This window comes from Podarcis muralis, chromosome 4, assembly GCF_964188315.1.
Source record: "Podarcis muralis chromosome 4, rPodMur119.hap1.1, whole genome shotgun sequence".
In the NCBI taxonomy this organism is placed as follows: Eukaryota; Metazoa; Chordata; class Lepidosauria; order Squamata; family Lacertidae; genus Podarcis; species Podarcis muralis.
In genome coordinates, this window is record NC_135658.1 from 58,419,434 (window position 1) to 58,440,138 (window position 20,705).

The 20,705-nt window shown below is 43.4% G+C and overlaps 1 protein-coding gene across 1 annotated transcript in view; it reads right to left on the reverse strand.

Moving 5' to 3' along the window:
• Window positions 1-11,300: 11,300 nt before the first annotated feature.
• The window catches only part of LOC114596153 (amine oxidase [flavin-containing] A-like), a 29,603-nt gene continuing 20,198 nt past the window's right edge, over window positions 11,301-20,705 (reverse strand). Inside the window, exons 9-15 of the mRNA XM_077927377.1 lie at window positions 20,133-20,229; window positions 19,650-19,703; window positions 19,158-19,215; window positions 16,075-16,172; window positions 14,715-14,826; window positions 13,706-13,768; window positions 11,301-13,183 (exon numbers count right to left, since the gene is read on the reverse strand). Coding sequence (XP_077783503.1) covers window positions 13,022-13,183; window positions 13,706-13,768; window positions 14,715-14,826; window positions 16,075-16,172; window positions 19,158-19,215; window positions 19,650-19,703; window positions 20,133-20,229 — 644 coding nt within the window. The 3' untranslated portion in view covers window positions 11,301-13,021. The remainder of the gene's footprint in view (window positions 13,184-13,705; window positions 13,769-14,714; window positions 14,827-16,074; window positions 16,173-19,157; window positions 19,216-19,649; window positions 19,704-20,132; window positions 20,230-20,705) is intronic.

Sequence of the window (20,705 nt, forward strand, 5' to 3'; positions counted from 1 at the left end):
CAGTTCTTGTCTTGATTCCGCTGTTTGACAACTCAGATGACAGCTGTCAAACTCCCTTTCTTTCAGGCTAGGCTAATGCGGAACACTCCCGGATCCCGGGTGGGGGTTCCCAAAAATTTTCCCAAATACACCTCTTCCTCCAGCACAACTTAAAAAGACAAAAAAAAAAAAAAAAGCTTATTTTCACAAATCGATGGAATCTTCTATCAGTCCCACTGTCCCAGGATTGCTCACTCTGGCTGGTAGCAGCTTGGTATCTGAATTCATTTTAGCTACAGGTGCCAGAGACTGAACCTGAATGTAAGCATGCAAAGCATCTTCTCATTCACCAAGCAATGGCCTCTTCCCCTCAGGGTCTGTCATGAAGCATTTTACATTTGAGCTTCATAGTTCATCCTCTCAGAGCTTTGCCACAGTCCAGTCATCTTTTGGAAGCATCATAAACACTTGTCTTTGGGCTAAAGAGATGGGACATTAGCTGTGTGCCTCTTTGCTATCTGGGTTTGGTTTTTGCTTTGTTTTGTTTTTTGGTAACTTATGAGACATTATAAAATATCATGCGATGTGACATTTTAGCACGGTGAGTCTTCCTGTCAATAATGTGAGACAGGGGTCAAAGAAATGACCAACCTGAGGTCACTTTATACCAGGTATGGGGCACCTCCAGCTGTTGCTGAACTATGAATGCCATCAGTCCCAGCAAGCACCAGCAATAGTCAGGGATGATGGGAGTTGCAGTTCTGCAGCATCTGGAGGGCCAAAGGCTCCCCAAACCTTGCTTTATACACTGATTTTGTTAGAAATTACAAAGAATGGAGAGGAAAGAGATATGAGACCACAGGAGCTCTGGGTTTCTTCCTATGTATAACTTGGGTGTCAGTGACGGCCATTCAGGTAATATTAGAAGATCTGTAGCACCTGTAATATTTAGTTTATAGAGAGGAGGGGAAGGTGCGCATACAGCTGTTTGTGGTTTGTTCTGCTTTAGTATCCCATAAAGAAGCATTTCCCTATGCTGTTGTGAGTAAGCATGCAGCCCTAGGAGTATTTGGCAGAACTGAGGGAGGCGGAGAACAAAGACAGCATATTTTATGCAAAATGTGATTTGCTTTACTGCACCCCTTTCCCCTGTTCTAAGTTATGATGTAGCAGTCACAGAAATTCACCCATCAGGCATGGAAAAGTGGGTTGTGGATTACTTTTTGATCATTTTCAAAAAAGCACTCAAACACTCTCAACAATCCTCAGCTCTTCCATTTAATCATTCTTTTCCACAAATGTTTTGTTTCCCCGTTTTCTTCAGTTCCTCATTTCTTGAGATAAATGAGAATGTGGAGATTTTTTTGGGGGGGGGGAGGGGGGAGAGAATGCAACTGCTTTTCAGAAACAGAAATCGGTTGCACATTAAAGTCTTACCTCTGGCCTGGAAGTTGGCCTGTGAGATTTGGTGGATGAATGATCCTGCCTTTAGGCAAGAGGTTGAACTTGCTGACCTTCTGTTCTTTCAGCAACATTTCTTGGAAGCATGTCCCACATATTTCAATATAACTTTCTTCTACATCAATCCATGAATGGAAACAGGTTTCTGGGCATGAATTTACACTAACAGTATAAAAGGTTGCTATGGGAAAACCCCAAGCCAATACATGGTGCGGGTACCACTAAGCTCCAGCACCATGCAAAGAATTTAAAGTGCCTGCCATCTCCAATCACCTCTTTAGCTGAGGAGAAAACAAGAACTGGGGTCAATACAGGGATGATGTTTTCTTCAACCTTCTTATCTACCAAGTGATTAATCTTTCAGAGCTGCTAAATGCTGATCATACCTAAGATAATGTGGGGAAAGAAGAGGAAGGTTTTACAAACCAAATACTGGGCACTCAGCATGTTGCAATTCCCCCTCTAAGGCTAGGACCAAAATCTTTAAGAGCAGCGTGTTTTATTCTCATGAATTTATAAACTTCTCTGAGAGTTCAGAACCAAAATCAGGGTCAGATGGGAGAAGGAAGATGCAAACTGTTAAGCTGTCACCTCATAAATTGCTTGTGTTAGACTTCCTAAAATGACAGCGTCTTAATCTTTTGAGGTGTGTTTCGTTAACTTAAGGTAAAGGTAAAGGTACCCCTGCCCGTACGGGCCAGTCTTGCCAGACTCTAGGGTTGTGCGCCCATCTCACTCAAGAGGCCGGGGCCAGCGCTGTCCGGAGACACTTCCAGGTCACGTGGCCAGCGTGACAAAGCTGCATCTGGCGAGCCAGAGCCGCACACGGAAACGCTGTTTACCTTCCCGCTAGTAAGCGGTCCCTATTTATCTACTTGCACCCGGGGGTGCTTTCGAACTGCTAGGTTGGCAGGCGCTGGGACCGAGCAGTGGGAGCGCACCCCGCCGCGGGGATTCGAACCGCCGACCTTTTGATCGGCAAGCCCTAGGCGCTGAGGCTTTTACCCACAGCGCCACCCGCGTCCCGTTTCGTTAACTTACAACTGACTATTTTGCATCATACTTTAACTAGCATCCTATTTCTTGTTTATGGACAAAAATGTGTATGATGTCATACAACATTACAGGAAAAGAACATAGAGGTTGCCTTGCTTGGATCCTCAGAGGAAATGTCCATCTAAGGTTGTACTCTATCAATGTGTAGTGCAAGCCTGCATATGTCTGCTTAGAAGTAAGTGCCACTGAGTTTGGTGGGATTTATTCTGTGGTCTAAACCACTGAGCCTAGGGCTTGCCGATCGGAAGATCGGCGGTTCAAATCCCTGCGACGGGGTGAGCTCCCATTGCTCGGTCCCTGCTCCTGCCAACCTAGCAGTTCGAAAGCATGTCAAAGTGCAAGTAGATAAATAGGTACTGCTCCAGTGGGAAGGTAAACAGCATTTCCATGCGCTGCTCTGGTTTCGCCAGAAGTGGCTTAGTCATGCTGGCCACATGACCGGGAAAAACTATCTGCGGACAAACGTCGGCTCCCTCGGCCAGTAAAGCAAGATGAGCACCGCAACCTCAGAGTCATTCGCTACTGGACTTAACTGTCAGGGGTCCTTTACCTTTACCTTTTTAAGTGGATATCGGACTGCAGCCACCATTGGTTAGCTAGGTGCCTCTGTGGAGCTTACAAGAAGGGCATGACAGAGATTTCCCTTCACACTAGGAATTTAATTACTTCCTCCGAAAGGCATTATAGGACTGAAAGGCACATAACACAGCATGGAGTTTGATGACATTTTTAAGTAAGTGCTTGTTCTGTGCAGTGCCACTTGACTCTCTGCGATATGTGATTGGAAATCTGACACAATTTTAAAACTGCACTTCACTGATTCAGTAAAGACAGTGTGTATGCTGCTATGGCTACAATATTTTTTAATGGATGTCTGGGTCAGTGTTTTATTTGACCAGGGTGCTTATTGTAAGTTAACCCTAGTGCCATAGTTTTGATGGGCCTTGTTGAGACACATCGCCAAAGAGTGTGTGTGTGTGTGTGTGTGTGTGTGTGTGTGTGTGTACATGCCCAATTCTGGAATGGGCAGGCTACAATGCTACCATTTTTTGAGGGAGACAATCCATTCATCACTTCATTTGTTTATTGAGAGGGTGTGTGTGTGTGTGTTGTGGATAATGAATTCAACTATTTTGGCATAGAGTGCATAGAGCCATACCCCACTGTCAACTGCAGTACAGTGGTACCGCAGGTTACAAACACCTCGAGTTACAAACACTTTGGGTTACAGACTCCACTAACCCTCAGGTTAAGAACTTTACCTCAGGATGAGAAAAAGAAATCATGCGGTGGCAGCGGGAGGCACCATTAGCTAAAGTTAAGAACGGTTTCAGGTTAAGAACGGACCTCCAGAATGAATTAAGTTCTTAACCCGAGGTACCACTGTACTCAGATCAATATGTCAAATTGTGGGAAAGTGACACTTGGGACATAGTGAACTAAGGACTCTGTGCACCATTGATGTTGATGAAGGCTGTTGAATAAGAGGAGCACGGCAACATTTCACTGTATCTTTTCTGTAAATGACTATGGTGCTGCCCTACAGGTTAAAGATAAGGTTGCAAAAATTGGAGGGGAAGGAACGTGGAGAGCCCAGGAGACAATGAAGAGAAAAAGGTGCTGCTGTGTGCACTAATTGCCCCTTATATCAATGCATTTGAAAGCCATTGTATCTGTTCATATACTGCAGAGCTGTAACTATTGTATTGCTGTTTTAAATGTCAAAGGGGTCAGAAAAATCAGCTGTTGCACTTGGCAGCGAGAATTGGTGCATAGTTCATTAAAGGGCCCCTCTCTGCACCCAGTCAGATGAATATTCTGGCAATACCCTGTTAAAGGCTTTAGAAACATTGTCATCTTTGCTGCAAAATGTCCTGTTCCAAGATAACACCTGAATTCTAATTATCAGTGGAAATCAAGCAGATTATTAAGTGCTGGAGAGAAGACCAATGCCAACATTTTAAAACTGCTGACCTGCTCGCATAGAGATTAACTTAACATACCTATAAGCAGCCAGCTTCAAGTACGTCTACTCTTATCTGTCTTTGGGATATGATCCCTGCATGTCCACACTGGGTTGAAGTTGTACTGGCCCCAGCTGATCTGCATGGGGATCTGCTCTGCAGGGCCTGTATGAGCAATGGTGTCTGCATGACACTTATATTTTTTCAATGATTTTAACTAAGTTTTCTCTGGTAGGAATATCCTGGCAGCAGATATGGAGAAGTGCAGAAAAAGTTGCAGTACTGTGATATCTGAAGAACATTTAGCATGCATCTCCTAAAGGCTGGGACACTAAAAAGCTGTCCATGAGTAAAATTTCAGTTTTTCAAACTCAAAAATTAACACTTAAAAATCTTTATATGCATGCATTCTGGCCACAAAAACACATGCACATGAGAATTAATACATTCACCGTCTTGGATGTTGGCCTGTCCAAATCTGCAGTGATTTTTTAAATAGTGGCTCACTTTTCAGAAAGGTCCTCCATGCTCATTAACACTCTCAGAAAGAGAAGGGCTCTACTTTATCCTAAAGGGATGGACTCTACTTCCTCTAGCTGATTTCATCTTCTGGAAAGTCCCATTCCCCCAAGAGGTTCAGTTTATGGAACTGAAACTAGCATAACATTAGTCTAGAACAGTGTTTCCCAACCGGTGTTCCGCGGCACACTACTGTGCCGTGAGACATCGGCTGGTGTGCCGTGGGAGGGAGGCGGGCGAGTCGGGCGGCGAGACGCGGGGCGGCGGCGGCGAGCAGCGGCTGCCCAGCGCGGGGCTCTCGCCGTCTGCCTGCCTGGCTGCCTGCCTGACGCGCAAACCCCCGGCGCAGGCGCCCCGCTTGTTGACACAGGAGGGGAGGGGGGAGAGGAAACGCTGCTGGTGTCGCTGCTCCTCGGCGGCGGCTCCTCCTCTCAGCCCGCCCTGCCTATATTTGCACCAATCCCCGCCCACTAAAGCATTCGCGCCTCCCAATGGGAAGCCTTGCCGGGCGGCGGGTGCTGCTGCCTGAGAGTTCTGAAGCCACGCCCACTTTCCCAGAGACTGGCGGTTCTGAGGGATCCAGGGCAGGGCCGGCGCGCGCGCGCTTCTTGCTGCCCGGGCGCTTGCTCTAATCCCGCCTTCCCTGGGAGGGAGGGATGGCGGTGGCCGCGAGCGTCCGGGGTGGGGCGCGCGCTGGCTCTCCCTGGCGGCCCCCGTGCCTGGCGTTCTATCAGTGCGCCTCCTCTCTCTTTCCCCACCCATCCTCCACGTGCTGCGCTCTAACCCGGAGTTAGAAGCAAATTAGAACACGCCCCCCGTGTGTGGTGTGTTTTTTGTGCTGCTCCTCTTTTTTTAGGGCTTTTTGGCGGCTTTTGGGACGGCGTCGAGGGGTGGCCGCCTCAGCTGCCGCCGTCCCTCAGTCCCTCGCTCTGCTGCCTCCTCCCACCCCGGCAAGGGGGAGGGAAAAAACTTTCACTTTTGTGCGTCCCTCCCGGCGTGACGCTGCGCGCTGACGTCACGGGGCGGGGCTTTAATGGTGGTGTGCCGCGAGATTTTTTTCCGGTAAACAGGTGTGCCGTTGCCCAAAAACGTTTGGGAAACACTGGTCTAGAATATTATTGTGCTATAAGAACTGTGTCCATAGGCAGGCTTCTAAAGTTTAAGCCTATTTTGAAGTGTGGAGGAATAAAATATTTGCTTCGCAGAAAAGGAAAAATTACAACACACTAGGAAAGTGTGTGCTTGAAAACTGGAAGAGCTAATCTGCAGGAGACCTGGGCAAGTTTGCACAGTGCAATTAAAAGTTAACAGTTCTCCCTAAGTAAATGTACCCATTGATTAAACATAATATTCCTTCCAGCACCTTCTTCCCTGAAACCTTATTAATGGTTTCTGTTCCAGTGGAAATAAAAGTGAAAATCTTCAAAGCAGGTTTTTAAAAAGGGGGTTTTAAATTAAATAAATTATACTGATCTAACCTGCAGCTGAGCTTTCTTCTCCTTTGATCACATACTAGTACTAGTCGTCGTATCTGTTTTGTACAAGTGTAATATCACAGTATCAAGATATGGATTCAGTCAGTCATGGTTTGTTTGTGCCTTACATGATTGTGGCGTTTTCTTAAGTGCCTCTGTGGTGGCTATCTCGTCTTGAGTCCCTTATTATGTTCCTTTTTCTGTTCTAGATATTTTTATCTGGCAGCTGTGAACCTTTTTAAAAGTTCAACTCAAAGGAATAAACATTGCCACACTGAATGTCTTTTGTTGTTTTTAATTTTTGGCAGTCCCTGCATTCCATTGGTGCATTGATTTGGTCAAGGTGTGATGTTGGAAAAATGCCCTGGGAAGGCTGCAAGCTTCCCAAGTCTTCGGAGTGTCTCTTCGGTGCCCCTCTCTGGCTGTAAATCTCCTTCAGTCCAGAGTAGCTGGTAATAATCGATCCTTCTTTCCTGAAAAGAGCACGCCAGTCTTCTGGTATATCATAGCAGAAGAAAGATTCAATCGTAGTTCTAAAACTACTTTATTTATAGTCTTATATACAGAGACTAGGGACGCGGGTGGCGCTGTGGGTAAAAGCCTCAGCGCCTAGGGCTTGCCGATCGAAAGGTCGGCGGTTCGAATCCCCGCGGCGGGGTGCGCTCCCGTTGCTCGGTCCCAGCGCCTGCCAACCTAGCAGTTCGAAAGCACCCCCGGGTGCAAGTACATAAATAGGGACCGCTTACTGGCGGGAAGGTAAACGGCGTTTCCGTGTGCTGCGCTGGCTCGCCAGATGCAGCTTTGTCACGCTGGCCACGTGACCCGGAAGTGTCTCCGGACAGCGCTGGCCCTCGGCCTCTTAAGTGAGATGGGCGCACAACCCTAGAGTCTGTCAAGACTGGCCCATACGGGCAGGGGTACCTTTACCTTTACCTTATACAGAGACTCCATCAGTACATCTGTGCTCTCTGAACACCAGTACAGAAACCTGTGACACACACAGAAGTGAAACTAACTTCCAATAGTACTCAGAAGGAAGAGATAATACAGACTTCCTTTCTCACGCTCTCTCAGACACTCACATGATTTGTACAATCATAGTACCACTCGCTGGAGCAGCTTCGATAGATAGAAATCCTAACAGGTGATACCCAATGCATTACATCCATGGATATCAATGGGTTTACTGTATGAGGTGGATATCACTCATATTTTGTAGTTGAAGAAGAAGAAGAAGAAGAAGAAGAAGAAGAAGAAGAAGAAGAAGAAGAAGAAGAAGAAGAAGAAGAAGAAGAGTAGTAGTAGTAGTAGTAGTAGTTTGGATTTGATATCCCGCTTTATCACTACCCTAAGGAGTCTCAAAGCAGCTAACATTCTCCTTTCCCTTCCTCCCCCACAACAAACACTCTGTGGGGTGAGTGGGGCTGAGAGACTTCAGAGAAGTGTGACTAGCCCAAGGTCACCCAGCAGCTGCATGTGGAGGAGCGGAGATGCGAACCCGGTTCCCCAGATTACGAGTCTACCGCTCTTAACCACTGCACCACACTGGCTCTCATTACACCACTACACCACACTGGCTCTCATAGTTGCTTATGGCAGGGGTGGCTAACTTATAGTTGCTTATGGCAGGGGTGGCTAACTCTTTCTGTCACCCTTGGCCAACCTGCTAGGGGTTACATGACAGTGGTAGATGTTACCACTCATGCAAGTCTACAGGCATGTCCACAGAGAAGCACGGAGCCCCAGCTCTTCAGCTGATCTGCATGGATCAGCCAAGGAAATGAGTATCATCCTCTCGCCATCCATCAAATTATCCACCAGTTGATGAGGGAAAGAAAGAACAATTTGCCTCCCCTTCAGAGAGCTGGGCTGGATATATATATATTTTTAATCATCACCACAAAAATCAGTGGTGTCCTAGAAAAACCTGCAACCAATCTGACCCTTCCCTCCCAGATTAATGTGTGGATTGGGGCTAAGTTGTTCCCTGGCTCTTCTACAGAATGTTCTGGTGCAGTTCTCTGCTCAAAAGAGAGAGACTATCAAAATAAGTTTAGAAACGTGTATGTGCAAAAAATATGTGTTTAAAATGTTTTAAAAGCGTGGATTTCAAACATGGTTGACTGTAGAAAAGGGACAAGACAGATTTATGCATCAACAAATGTGAAAGAGGCATGAACTGGAACAGACTGATTTGCCTACCCCTTTTCACAGTGTTGACAGAGTAAACACTCAGCCATGCCTATCAAGAAGCTGATTCTGGGAACATGAACTATGAACAGATGCCACCAGCCCATCTGTAAATACGCAAAACAAATAGGCCAAGCCTGCATCTGAGTCTTAGTACTGGTCTCTATGAGAGTCTGAAACAAGCCTTCTTGGTGGCTTTCCAATCCCTTTGGACGAGAGCTCCCACCCCACCCCAGTCTGCACTGCTATTGGGTAACAAAGAATTTTGTAAAAGCTTGACAGCTTGCTCTTGAAATGCAAAGTGGAGAAGAGGTGGGTGGTGGCGGGTGAGAATATTTGACCCTTCCCTCACCTGTTGCTGAGGCAAGTCCCTTCCTGCAAAACTATAATTCCCCCAGTTCATGCATGTTTAGTTCACGAAGTCTGCACTGCTATTGGGTAACAAAGAATTTTGTAAAAGCTTGACAGCTTGCTCTTGAAATGCAAAGTGGAGAAGAGGTGGGTGGTGGCGGGTGAGAATATTTGACCCTTCCCTCACCTGTTGCTGAGGCAAGTCCATTCCTGCAAAACTATAATTCCCCCAGTTCATGCATGTTTAGTTCACGAAGTTGCCTTTTTCTAAATGAAAGATCCCTGAATATCATAGCTTTTCCTCTTAGAGAAAATGCTACATCTGCCTGATTGTTTTAGATGCTTGTAGCAGATGCCATGGTGGGGTGATGCCACTCATTTGACCTCCGGTTGGTTGCATCGCTGTTACATAATGGGATGGAGAGCTGGCAGCAAGGTCAGCAAGGTGCAGACCATTGCAGTGTTCCAGGCAGTGTGTTTGCACCATGCTGAACTTGCCACTGCCTCTCCCTTCCCCATAAAAGGCAGGGATGTGATGAACCAGACGTCAGATGAGCATCATTCCCCTCGCCAACTATGCTGTCTACTACTGATGGTTCCCAATATTTTTGCAACTTTTCTAGTTCTTTGATATCCTGATGTGTGTGAGGAGCCCTGCAATGTCACTGTAGAGTATTTTTAAAGCCAACATTTACTATGCAACACAATGGTCTGCAACCAATTATATATCTAGTAACCAATATGCTACACAACGGCCTTGGAATTGTAATGTTTACACCTGTTCATAGCCTGGTTTCAGCAAAAACAGAACCAGTCAACAGAATTAATGAAAGAAATCCTAGGCTATTTATATCCCTATTCGCAGAGATAAACAATATGAAATTGAGATGTTCCAGCTCATACTGCTGGCTTTTCAAACAACAGATCCATAGTGTCACATCTTCTCTGACTCAGGGCACTTATTCACACACAGCAGTTCTATGGCAACAGTACTTGGATTCAGCCCAGTGTTCTGAGAAGAATGGTTTTGTCCTTGCAACTAAAGCTCAGCATGTTCTTCACTGTATCTACTTTACAGAAAGATTTAAGTTTACTTCTGTTAAGTTTGAGCTGGTTGTCAGAAACATCAAAAAGTAGAAAGAAATTGGATGTATAAATTTATTCTGCAGCAAAAGAAAGATGTTGCTTCCAGCAGGAGCATCATGTCAGCAAGCAGCAGGGCACTGCCAATTTTAATGAAAGTCTTTTAGTCGAAATCCCATTTGCAGCTCCCACAGTCATGAGAAGTGCTTTTCTCTGTGTGAAGTTTTGGAACACAGCACAAGGCAATGTTAAGTGATTGAAGATAGCAGCTGCAGAACAATACAACCACTTCGCAAGCCAATAAAAGGTTCCCCCTAAATGCCCCAAACCAGCAAGGCTGATCTACTTGCAGAAGAAGTGGACTGTACAATGCAAAAGGCCATTCTGCATTGGATCCACAACACACAACAGGAACTTCAACCCATAGCTGTCAACTTTTCCCTTTTTTAAAGGGAAATTCTCTTATTCCGAATAGGATTCCTCGCAAGAAAGGGGAAAAGTTGACAGCTATGCTTCAACCTGATTTACTTCTTTCTGCACCAAAGAGAGAGATTTCTAAATGGATACTAATGTTGGGAATACAAAGTCATGTCTTCTCTTCAATGATTCTTGGAGCCAAAGCCAGCCCACCCATGAGTCGAGGTGAAGCACCCACCTCAGACAGAAGTGCAAGAGGCGGTCCTCCACCCACCCCACCACTTCCACTGTTGAGAGGGAGGCTCTCCAGCATGTGTCATAGATGTTCATCTTCCCTGGCCTTGGTGGAGAAGCCAGGTAAGCAGCATTGTTTTGAGGAACACCCTGGCTCCTGCTGAGTTCAGAGAGAGCCGGGGCATTCCTGAGTGCCACAACATTCCCGAGTGCCACATTGCCATTTGGCCTCAAACGCCCACCCCCAAGAAAGAATCCGACCACCCAACTCCCCCAGAGTTGTGCACATATTATGCTTGCTTCAATTCAGAGAGCCACAAACATAGCAAAATTCTGTGTGCACCCATTGCTGCACTTGTGAGAGTTTCATCCTTCTGTCCAAACGCCTCCCTCCCCCTCTCCCTGCACCAAGGTCATTAGCATCTAGAGCTGTCGCAACGTCCTCCTTTACAGAGCTCTGAAATGTTTCCTAAAAGCTGTGCGTATGTGCATTTGCAGGGAGGGTGTAATTTGCAGCAGACAAATTGCCCTTCAGTAGACATAAAAATGACACAGCTTGAATGATCTGGAGTGTTTTAAATGGATACTTTAATGGCAATTCAAGGAATGTTCAAAGGCACATTTCACTAAATTACACAGATAAGAGGCACAAATCGTATCTACCATTTTACAAAGGTAGTTAATGATGAGAGGAGCACCCAACAGACTTGGATACCCTTATCACCAAATTGTCAGTTATCTACATACCTGTATAACATTACCTGAAGTAAATTGTCTTTTCCGGGAGCCATTGGTCACATTATCATTGGACATTAACAACATAAGAAAAAGCTGCTGGATCAGGGCAGTGGTCCATCTAGTCCAGCAACATATTCTCACAGAGGCTAATCAGATGCCTGTGGAAAACCCACAAACAGGACCTGAACACAAGATATGTGTTCCTTCCTCCCCTCCTGTGATTTTCAACAACTGGTATTCAGAAGAATCATGGTGGAGGCAGAGTATAGCCATTGTGGCTAGTAGCCACTGATTACCCATAGAGTACTGTGTAAGGCTGAGGAGAACAGGGTTCAAATGCCTGTCCAGCCACCATGCTCACTAGATGACCATGAGTCAGTTTCTGGGGGGTAGTCAACTAAGTTTTACTCAGAACAGACCAACTGAAAGTAATGGCTCTAACTCAGTCATGCCCATCAATTTCAATGGGTCTACTCTGTGAAACTTAGTTTAATTCCATTCACTGTCTGTCAACTTATACTATCCCACAGAGTTATGAGAAATAAGGACGCTTAGCAGAATACAACCCATTTTCATTTAGCTGATTTATTTTTATTTGTTTGTGTCAGAAGGGAAACATTTTGTCTAGCTTTCTACACAAATGTGACTCTACTTCCCTAGTTCCTATTTTTAATTAAGGGGTTTGTAAGTTACTCAAAAATGGCAAAGCAACATCTTATGTGTTCAGAACATAGTGAGGGATTCTATACTTTTTTCTGTAAAGTAGTACATGTAAAATAATTACACACATCTCGTATCGTAACCCCACTTTTATTTATAGAGCCTTGGGAATCCTAAATTATCTCTCTTGCTAATTTTATTACTTTGCTTTTGCACTTAATGGTAGTTATTTCTCTTTAGTCAAATCCATTCTGAACCTCATATCTTATAATAGCTGAAACTACATTTACAGTTGCAAAATTTACAAAATTACAGTTTTGTCATTTTAAATGGCAGTAGACTAAGTACAACAGGCACTTGACAGCATAAACATCTAGTTTAATGAGCCACTAGAGTAAGCCTTTAACATTGATTTGTTCACTGTGAGATTAAAAAAAAAAATTAAGACAAACAGAATTTCCCCAAAAAGCATTGTGAAATGTGCAAAGTATCTGTTCTGGCTTGTTCTCAAAAGGCATAAGGGATAAAAGGCCACTGACTTTAATCAATAAAAGTAAGTGAGGAATCATAGAATTCTGGAGTTGGAAGGGACCATGGGAGTCATCTAGTCCATCCCCCACCTATGCAGGATCCTTTTGCCCAACATGGGGCTTGAACTAGAAAATAGAACTTTTGCTTCACTCCTACTTGATTTTTAAATGGACACTAAAACTCTTTTTGATGTGTTGATACTTCTCTCCAAGAACAACATTTGTTCATTGAAAATATTTATAGGCAACCTTTATGGGTAAAACTCACCCACTCAAGGCCACTTATAAAAGCAACAGATAAAAATACAGTTCCCACGATAAAAATACAATACCCAGCATGAAGGGCGAAATTGAAACATTTTCTTCAGAAGCATTCTCGGAAGATAAGTCCCTTTTTATAGGCAAGAAGTCCAGCCGCAGCCAGCGAGGTGAGGAAAGCAGAACATCCAAGGAACCCCAAGAGGCCTGGGACAGATGGCAAGTTCCTCTCCAAAAACGTGGTAGTGATTGGGAAAGCTGGGACATCCTAGGTAGAATATGCAGTCATTTTTAGAGCACAGCAATTTCAACAACAAAGAAAGCAACTGTACAATGCAGTTAAACAGGGCACCAGAAATTGCTTGATGAAAGCTGGAAGAACCCCTATCTGGTATCTCAGCAAATGAGTGAGACTACAAGACTATCAGGAACTAGAAGGAGGTGGAGATAGGTACTATGGGATAGAGATGGGCAGTTTGAGGAGCAGAACGAGAGACTTGCAAAGCACAGGAATAACTTCCCACTGTACTTAACTAACTAGAAACTATTTATGTGCAATTTTTCTAGTGGGAGACTGCAGGGCTGTTTGGGCCTCTGTTGATGAAATATGCCCACCTTGAATGCACATACTAGAAACTAGGCCAAGATTTCCATTTTAAGTTCATGGCTATTTTTCTATCAGGTATCCCCATAATAATATGGCAATAAATTATAGTGATGCAGTCATATAAGCCAGACAATGAAATGTTGCGTTCAGCCGTACAAAAAGAGCATGAGAAATCATACTTGCCTTTGATTCTGGTTCTGTCGCCCAAATTTCATTTTTTGAAATCCTTCCCATATTGCACAGTATCTGGAAGACAGAAAATGGTATCCCACTAACAGTAATTCTTTTCATCACCATGCAAGTCATGAAGGCAGAAATGAGATAAAGACAACTGAGGGCCAATTCTTGCATTGCACATGGTGTTCAGACTCTGTTTCCACATACTAGAATCCCACATTGCAAGAGTGATGTCTAAGATCAGAGACAGATCATACACTTAACTTCCATGCTAACTCTCTTGGCTTCCCAGAAGGTACACCACTGATGTGGTAAGCACCACATTGTCTGACCATCCCAAATGATCCCCATTTCAAACATTACCAGTATGTTGGTGGTGCAAAACCAGACCATGTGAAAAAATAAACAGACCACAAGGGCAACTCATAATTCAGTAGGACAATGGGGTGAGATACGAATTGGTTCCATGTTTACTTCCCACAAATACTGCAAGCCAGGAAGATTCATAGATCCAAGTCCTCAATATCTAGCCTATACAAAAAATACTGCAACATATTTACAAAAGAGGTTCAGATGTCACAAGGAAGTTAACTGACACACACCTAATACCTTTATAATTTGAGTCATCTGAAGTGGTTTACTCGATAGCTGAATGGTGCACATTTGACTACTAAGAGCTATTGTTTAAATTAAAGCAGCTGCTCCACGCCATTCAAGTCTATTCTGGCTTATTCTGTTTGAATTCTGTTTGAAAAAATCCTATTGTACATAAAAACTTTGATTCAGGCATTTCAAGGATACATTAAACAACAATAGCTGGGATTCATTAGCAGCTGATTGTTATAAAAGAATGTTAGTTTCTATTGTTCTTCTTTGGTCCTTCTGATTTGCTGAGAATTCTCTTTAGTACAGTGACATTGAGATTTGAATACCAAGAAGACCCAAAATCTCATTGGGACAGCTATATCATTTAGGTCTTTAATGAAGATGCCCAGTGAGTTCTGGCTCTCTTTACCTCTCTGGCAGCTCTCTCTCCAGCTTGCACTGCACCTTCCATGTAGCCACTCCACTGAGTAGCTGTCTCTGTGCCAGCAAAGTAGATCCTACCTACTGGCTGACGAATGACCCTGTAAAACAAACATTGCAACACATAAGTCCCACTTGGTAGGTACTGAGAGCAAAGAGCTTTAGGCTACTGAACAGTAGCAGGCAGTATAGCATCAAATATTCATGATGTTCAACTTTTGCTATTATTACAGATCTGGTATAAACGTGTGTAAATAAATCATATTTCAAAGACATTGCAGACTCCACTGTGTCTCATTTCTCCAAAGGAACACAGACCCTGGTTGAGTGCCAAGACCCTCTTTGAAATCTCATGCACTGCTTGGCAGAGATTGGAGTGGCCAGTAACACTGTGATAGTTGTTTCAGGGAAGGTGCAAATGCTTGGAAAACTCACAGAACCTTCCACTTCACTGTTCATTCCCCCCCCCCCCCATTCATGATTATGCCATTACCCTAATTGGCTATTGTTTCAGATGGAAAGGAAAAGCATCTCTGCTTCCCAACTGTGCCACCCTTGACTGTTCTGTTGACAGCATCATAGTCAATTTGTATTGTGCAGCAAGACTCTGCCCTGCCTCCAATTATCACGTCTAATTATGCAGTACTAATCGTTGCAGGATGCGGACTTGGTTGCACATTCAAATGTGCATCTCTGTCCACATTCTAGCCCAAATATTCTGCTAATTGTGACTGGAGCCGGAGGAGAGAACATTGGGTCCAGTTGCCTAGCCAATGGTGACATGCCATCTAACCTAACACAGTAAAAAAGGAATGAGTGGGTGATGTGTTCTGCAAGAAACAAAAATGCTGTATGAAATGCAGCCTTCCCATTTCGCCTCAGCACTAGTAATCCCCAGTTCCAGAGGTTTAAATATATCCAACATCTATTAAGAGGAATCAAACAAAGGGAACTGGAAATATGTGGGCCATTTCGGGGGGTGGGAATCTCCAAACTGCACCCCCTGCCCCCCGCAACTGTCTTCTCCTTCACAGGTCATAAGCCACATATTTGCTAGTAATCTGTAGTTAAGCCCCATGACTGTAATTGAATTGTTTCTCCTCAATGATGCCTAAATCAGGAGCATGTTATCTACAACCTTAAAATAGATTATTATGCTTTTACAGAGTGCTTTACAGCATATTATTATTTTGCCTGCTGGCAATAGCTTCAGTTTTCTGGCATTTTTCTCACTAGGATAATGTATTAGTATGCCTAAGTGTAGCAGGCTTCATATCCAGAAGGTTTTATAGTTCAACAAATTTCTGCTAGCAACAACGAAACAAGAGTATATTATTAGCTAGTTTTACCTTCCATATTGGCACATAATGCCTGGTGGCAAATAGGCTGAATAGCAGCCACCAGAATATTGTTCGGCACCCCAGTTCTTTTCTTCATAATGCACTGGCTGCAGGAATAAATCAAACATAGTTTTTTTGTTTGTTTTTTAAGGCATTGATTCATGACAGAATTTACATTGTAAATGCTGGATATTTTTCCAGGTTTCCATTACTGGATTACATGGAGGTGTGTTAATTTACAAACGGAATACAATTCATATAAATCAGAGAAGGAGGTTATGCTACTACACAGTGCTGACTCAATACTTTGGACTGAGCTGGGTTTCACTGTTACTGGCTATGAACAAGGCTGTGATTTTTCAAGCATTTCTCTAACACAAAGCCTGATTCATATCTCCGAAGAGCCGAGTGCTTTGAGGATTGGTAAGTAAGAGAAATGACTATTCTTGCAGTATGTCTATGAAGAAATGGTAATAATGGAGCAGAAGTTTAATTTCCAGAACTTGCATTGTTTTCACATGTTGCAGTCCCATGGTATGGACTCATAGGTTATGCTCTTCAACCCGAGGGGTGGGGTCCTTTGTAGAAGTGACCCCTCCCTGCAATTTCCTCCCCCCTTCAGGAAGAAGTGAGAGTCTTCATGCAAATGGAAAGAGTCTGCATTAATTTGTTCCTATAAGTATTGAACATAATCTACTTTTTTCTAAACTTTATTGATTTGGCTTATTTTTATTTACCGTATTCTTCACCCTATAGGACGCACTTTTTCCCCTCCAAAAATGAAGGGGAAATGTGTGTGCGTCCTATGGGGCGAATGCAGGCTTTCGCTGAAGCCTGGAGAGCAAGAGGGGTTGGTGCGCACCGACCCCTCTCGCTCTCCAGGCTTCAGGAAGCTATCCGCAAGCCTTGGGAGCCTACGGGAATTCCCGCCGGTCTCCCAAGGCTTGCGGAGAGCTGTCTGCATCCCAAAGCCCGGGGCGCACTGAGTAGCGCGCCCCGGGCTTCGGGCAGATATCCACAAACCTGAGAAGACCGACGCAACTTCCCGCCAGGCTCCCTAGGCTTGCGGATAGCAGCCTGTTCTGGGGGCTGGGGTCGGGGGAAGCTCGGGCTTCCCCTGCCCCAGCCCCGTGCCTGGGGGAAAAAATAATCCCCCCCCTTATCCCCCCCCAAAAAAACCTAGGTGCGCACTATGGGCCGGTGCGTCCTATGGGGCGAAAAATACGGTATTTAAATGATTTATATACTGCTTACCTCTAATCATCTCTAAGCTGTGTACAAGGAATACAGTACAGAAAATATAAAAATGTGCCACAACTATAAAACCAGACTTCAGTTAAAATGTCTTTTGGAACAAACAAACAAAAGGTCTTCAACAGGTATTGGAAGTTCAATGGGGGAGGGGGCCTGCCTGACCTCAGCTGAAAGGGAATTTCATAAGATTGGAACCACAATGCTGAATGCACAGCTCTTGGTGGATTTGAGCTGTTTTCATCCAAGCCATGGGCAGTCGTTAATAGTGACTCCTCTGAAGATTTCAGTGATGGGATACAAGGGATTAGGCAATGCTTCGTAAACAGAGTGTTTCAACAGTACAAAAGAATATGGCAGTTGCCTTTTGAAACAATGTTCTAAGAGTAACGGTTAACATGTTTTAAGAAAGCATAATTCCACCTCTCAGGGTTGCTTTGGATAGTCTATAAAATAGGCAAACAAGCTCTGATAATCTTTAGATGTATAGAAATTGTTATGATTGCCATTGAGATTATGGTTGCTTCCACATAGATCCAAAGTAAAAGTAAGTTTTACCAACTAAGTTTTGCTCATAGGTAGTCCTATTGAAATTAATAAACTTAATCTAGTTTTCTTCTTACGTAAATATCAATGGAGCACCTCTGATTAAAAGGTAGTTGACTATCACTACATGGTTCTTCCTGCATCAGATCCCCAAACAACATTCCTCAAAGATACCTGCCTCTTTCTGCCTCTGAGATTCTAAGTAATTAAAGACCATCAAGCTTCTTTTGCTAGTCACTCATTTGATGCAAGATAGGCCCATTAACAGGGACGCGGGTGGCGCTGTGGGTAAAACCACAGTGCCTAGGACTTGCCGATCGTATGGTCAGCGGTTCGAATCCCCGCGGTGGGGTGAGCTCCCGTCTTTCGGTCCCAGATCCTGCCCTCCTAGCAGTTCGAAAGCACCCTTAAAGTGCAAGTAGATAAATAGGTACCGCTTTATAGCAGGAAGGTAAACGGCGTTCCGTGTGCTGCGCTGGTGCAGGCTCGCCAGAGCAGCGATGTCACACTGGCCACGTGACCCGGAAGTGTCTGCGGACGGCGCTGGCTCCCGGCCTCTAGAGTGAGATGAGCGCACTACCCTAGAGTCTGTCAAGACTGGCCCGTACGGGCAGGGGTACCTTTACCTTTACCTAGGCCCATTAACATTAATCAAAACCATTCACATTAATCCAAACCCTTAACAAGATTGCTGTCATATTAGATAAATTACATTTCCCTATAACAGAAGCACTGCTTTCAAGTTAGATTTGTATTTTGCTTTACAAGGAAAAATAAACAAAAGAACACTACATTAATCAATTACATGCTGTAAAATATATATTTCCAAATAAAAAGAAAAGAATGCTTTTACAAAAAGGGGAGTTTTCCAGCACCTTATTTTGTCTTGCATGCTAATATAATATAAAAGGATCCTCATTCATTTTCAAAAAGATTGTTATCACATACCCTATTTCATACCCTAACCCGTAAAGATTGTGCTAATTTACTTAACACACCTGTATCTCCTAATTTGTGGCATGCAATTATGCATTTTCCCCTTATTGATTCTGAGGGGTCTGCTCTGAATATGACTGGATATCACCTGATATTTACATTTAAGGATTTCATTCAGATGGCAAGGGATAAAATAAAAGGTAAAAGTAAAGGTACCCCTGCCCAAGGGATAAAATAGTTGTCATCTATTACCTTTTCACCTAAGAAACAAATGAACACAGACCTCAAATGTTCATATAGCTAAACCATAAGTTGTAATAATTAATACTCCACCAATTTTAGAGGCTCTTCTTCCTTACATGTAAAGCTTCTTCTGATCCAAAGACTTTTGCATAGAGTTCACAGATTTTTTTCTTCCTACATGAAGAAGGAAAAGGAATAGATAAAATGTGAAAGCACCCAAATCCATAATCACTAGGTTTTTGAAACTAATAGGATAGCAAAATAAGATTTCAAACAACTATCAAAACCACTGAACAACTCAAATCTTCCAGTGAGTGTATTTACTCAAAAGACTACATTTTTTTGTACTAAACTGAAGTTCATACACAAAGATGGCAGACTTTCGCCTCTTCCAGAGAGTCGGAGCATGCTATTTAGTTGCTGCTCAGCTTGTTAGGTGACCTTGTCCAAGGTGCTATCTCATAACAACCATGAAGTTAGGTTTGATTGTATGTATCTTGAAAATCTGACTTCTGCATCTTAAAAATGCACCACTATACAATAATAAAGAATTAATTATTGTTAGGGAATACAAATCAGAGATATGTTTAGGAGTTGCTTATTCTTACCTCTCCTCTTTGCTAAGATCTGCTAGTCTAAATGCCTTTCTTGTAAGGATAAAGCTAAACAGGGAGGAAAGTACATGTCAATATTGCATACATAAAGGTACCAACTGGAAAAAAAATACATGCCACCAAAATGTAAAAAAAAAGAACAGCAATATGCAAGAGCTACATGCAACTAGTCTTATACTTCAGAAATTGGTAACTTCAATACTGGATTCCTGCAATGGGATGTAGATTCCCTTGTGGTATGTGGAGATTTGTGGGCACAGCAACAAGAGCTAAAAGATAATGTTTGCATGGTGTGTGAAATAAAGGACAGAGCTCAGGACATGCATGATGGAACTAACAGCAAGGCATAAATACATTTCTCTATAGGGTTCTCTAATGTTACCTAGCATAAATTCCATAACTTCACACCAGTTGGTCTTGCACAAGTCTTTCTGTCAATATTTTTTGCATCTAATATATAAATGCAGGCTTCATTACCCCATAATAGCAGGTACAGAGTCATCAGGTTTAGTATCATCTAAGGTGATTGAAATTGGAGCCTCTTCATCCAAAATCATTGCACAACCACAAAAATCTGAAAGGAAAAATAGAATGGCCACCAGAAATACTCAGTGTGGAATACTATTTCCAGGAACAAATGTACATTTATTCTAACATTAAATATCTTGTTAGCTGTTGCACTCTTGTGCTGCACAAATCTTCCTGTTCAAACTTCCAAGGAATGCACTTTCTAATCTTAAATTCTTTACAATAAACATTTTTGCTCATTGCAATATTCAAAAACTCTTTGATATGCCTCCCTGTCTCCCCTTGTCATATACAATGATAATTCTATTAAACACAGTTACTGAGATAATACACTGCATATCTATGTTGTGATTAATATGAGTTAGAGAAGGAAAGTGCATCAACACTAGTGATTGTACATACTGACAGGATTACATAACTTGTGTACCCAACAGACGAAACTTAGATGCTTGATAATTCCACCCTTATTACAGTTTTACTTTGAATGTTGTTAGCTTTCTTGAGCTCAACCAGAGGCAGATT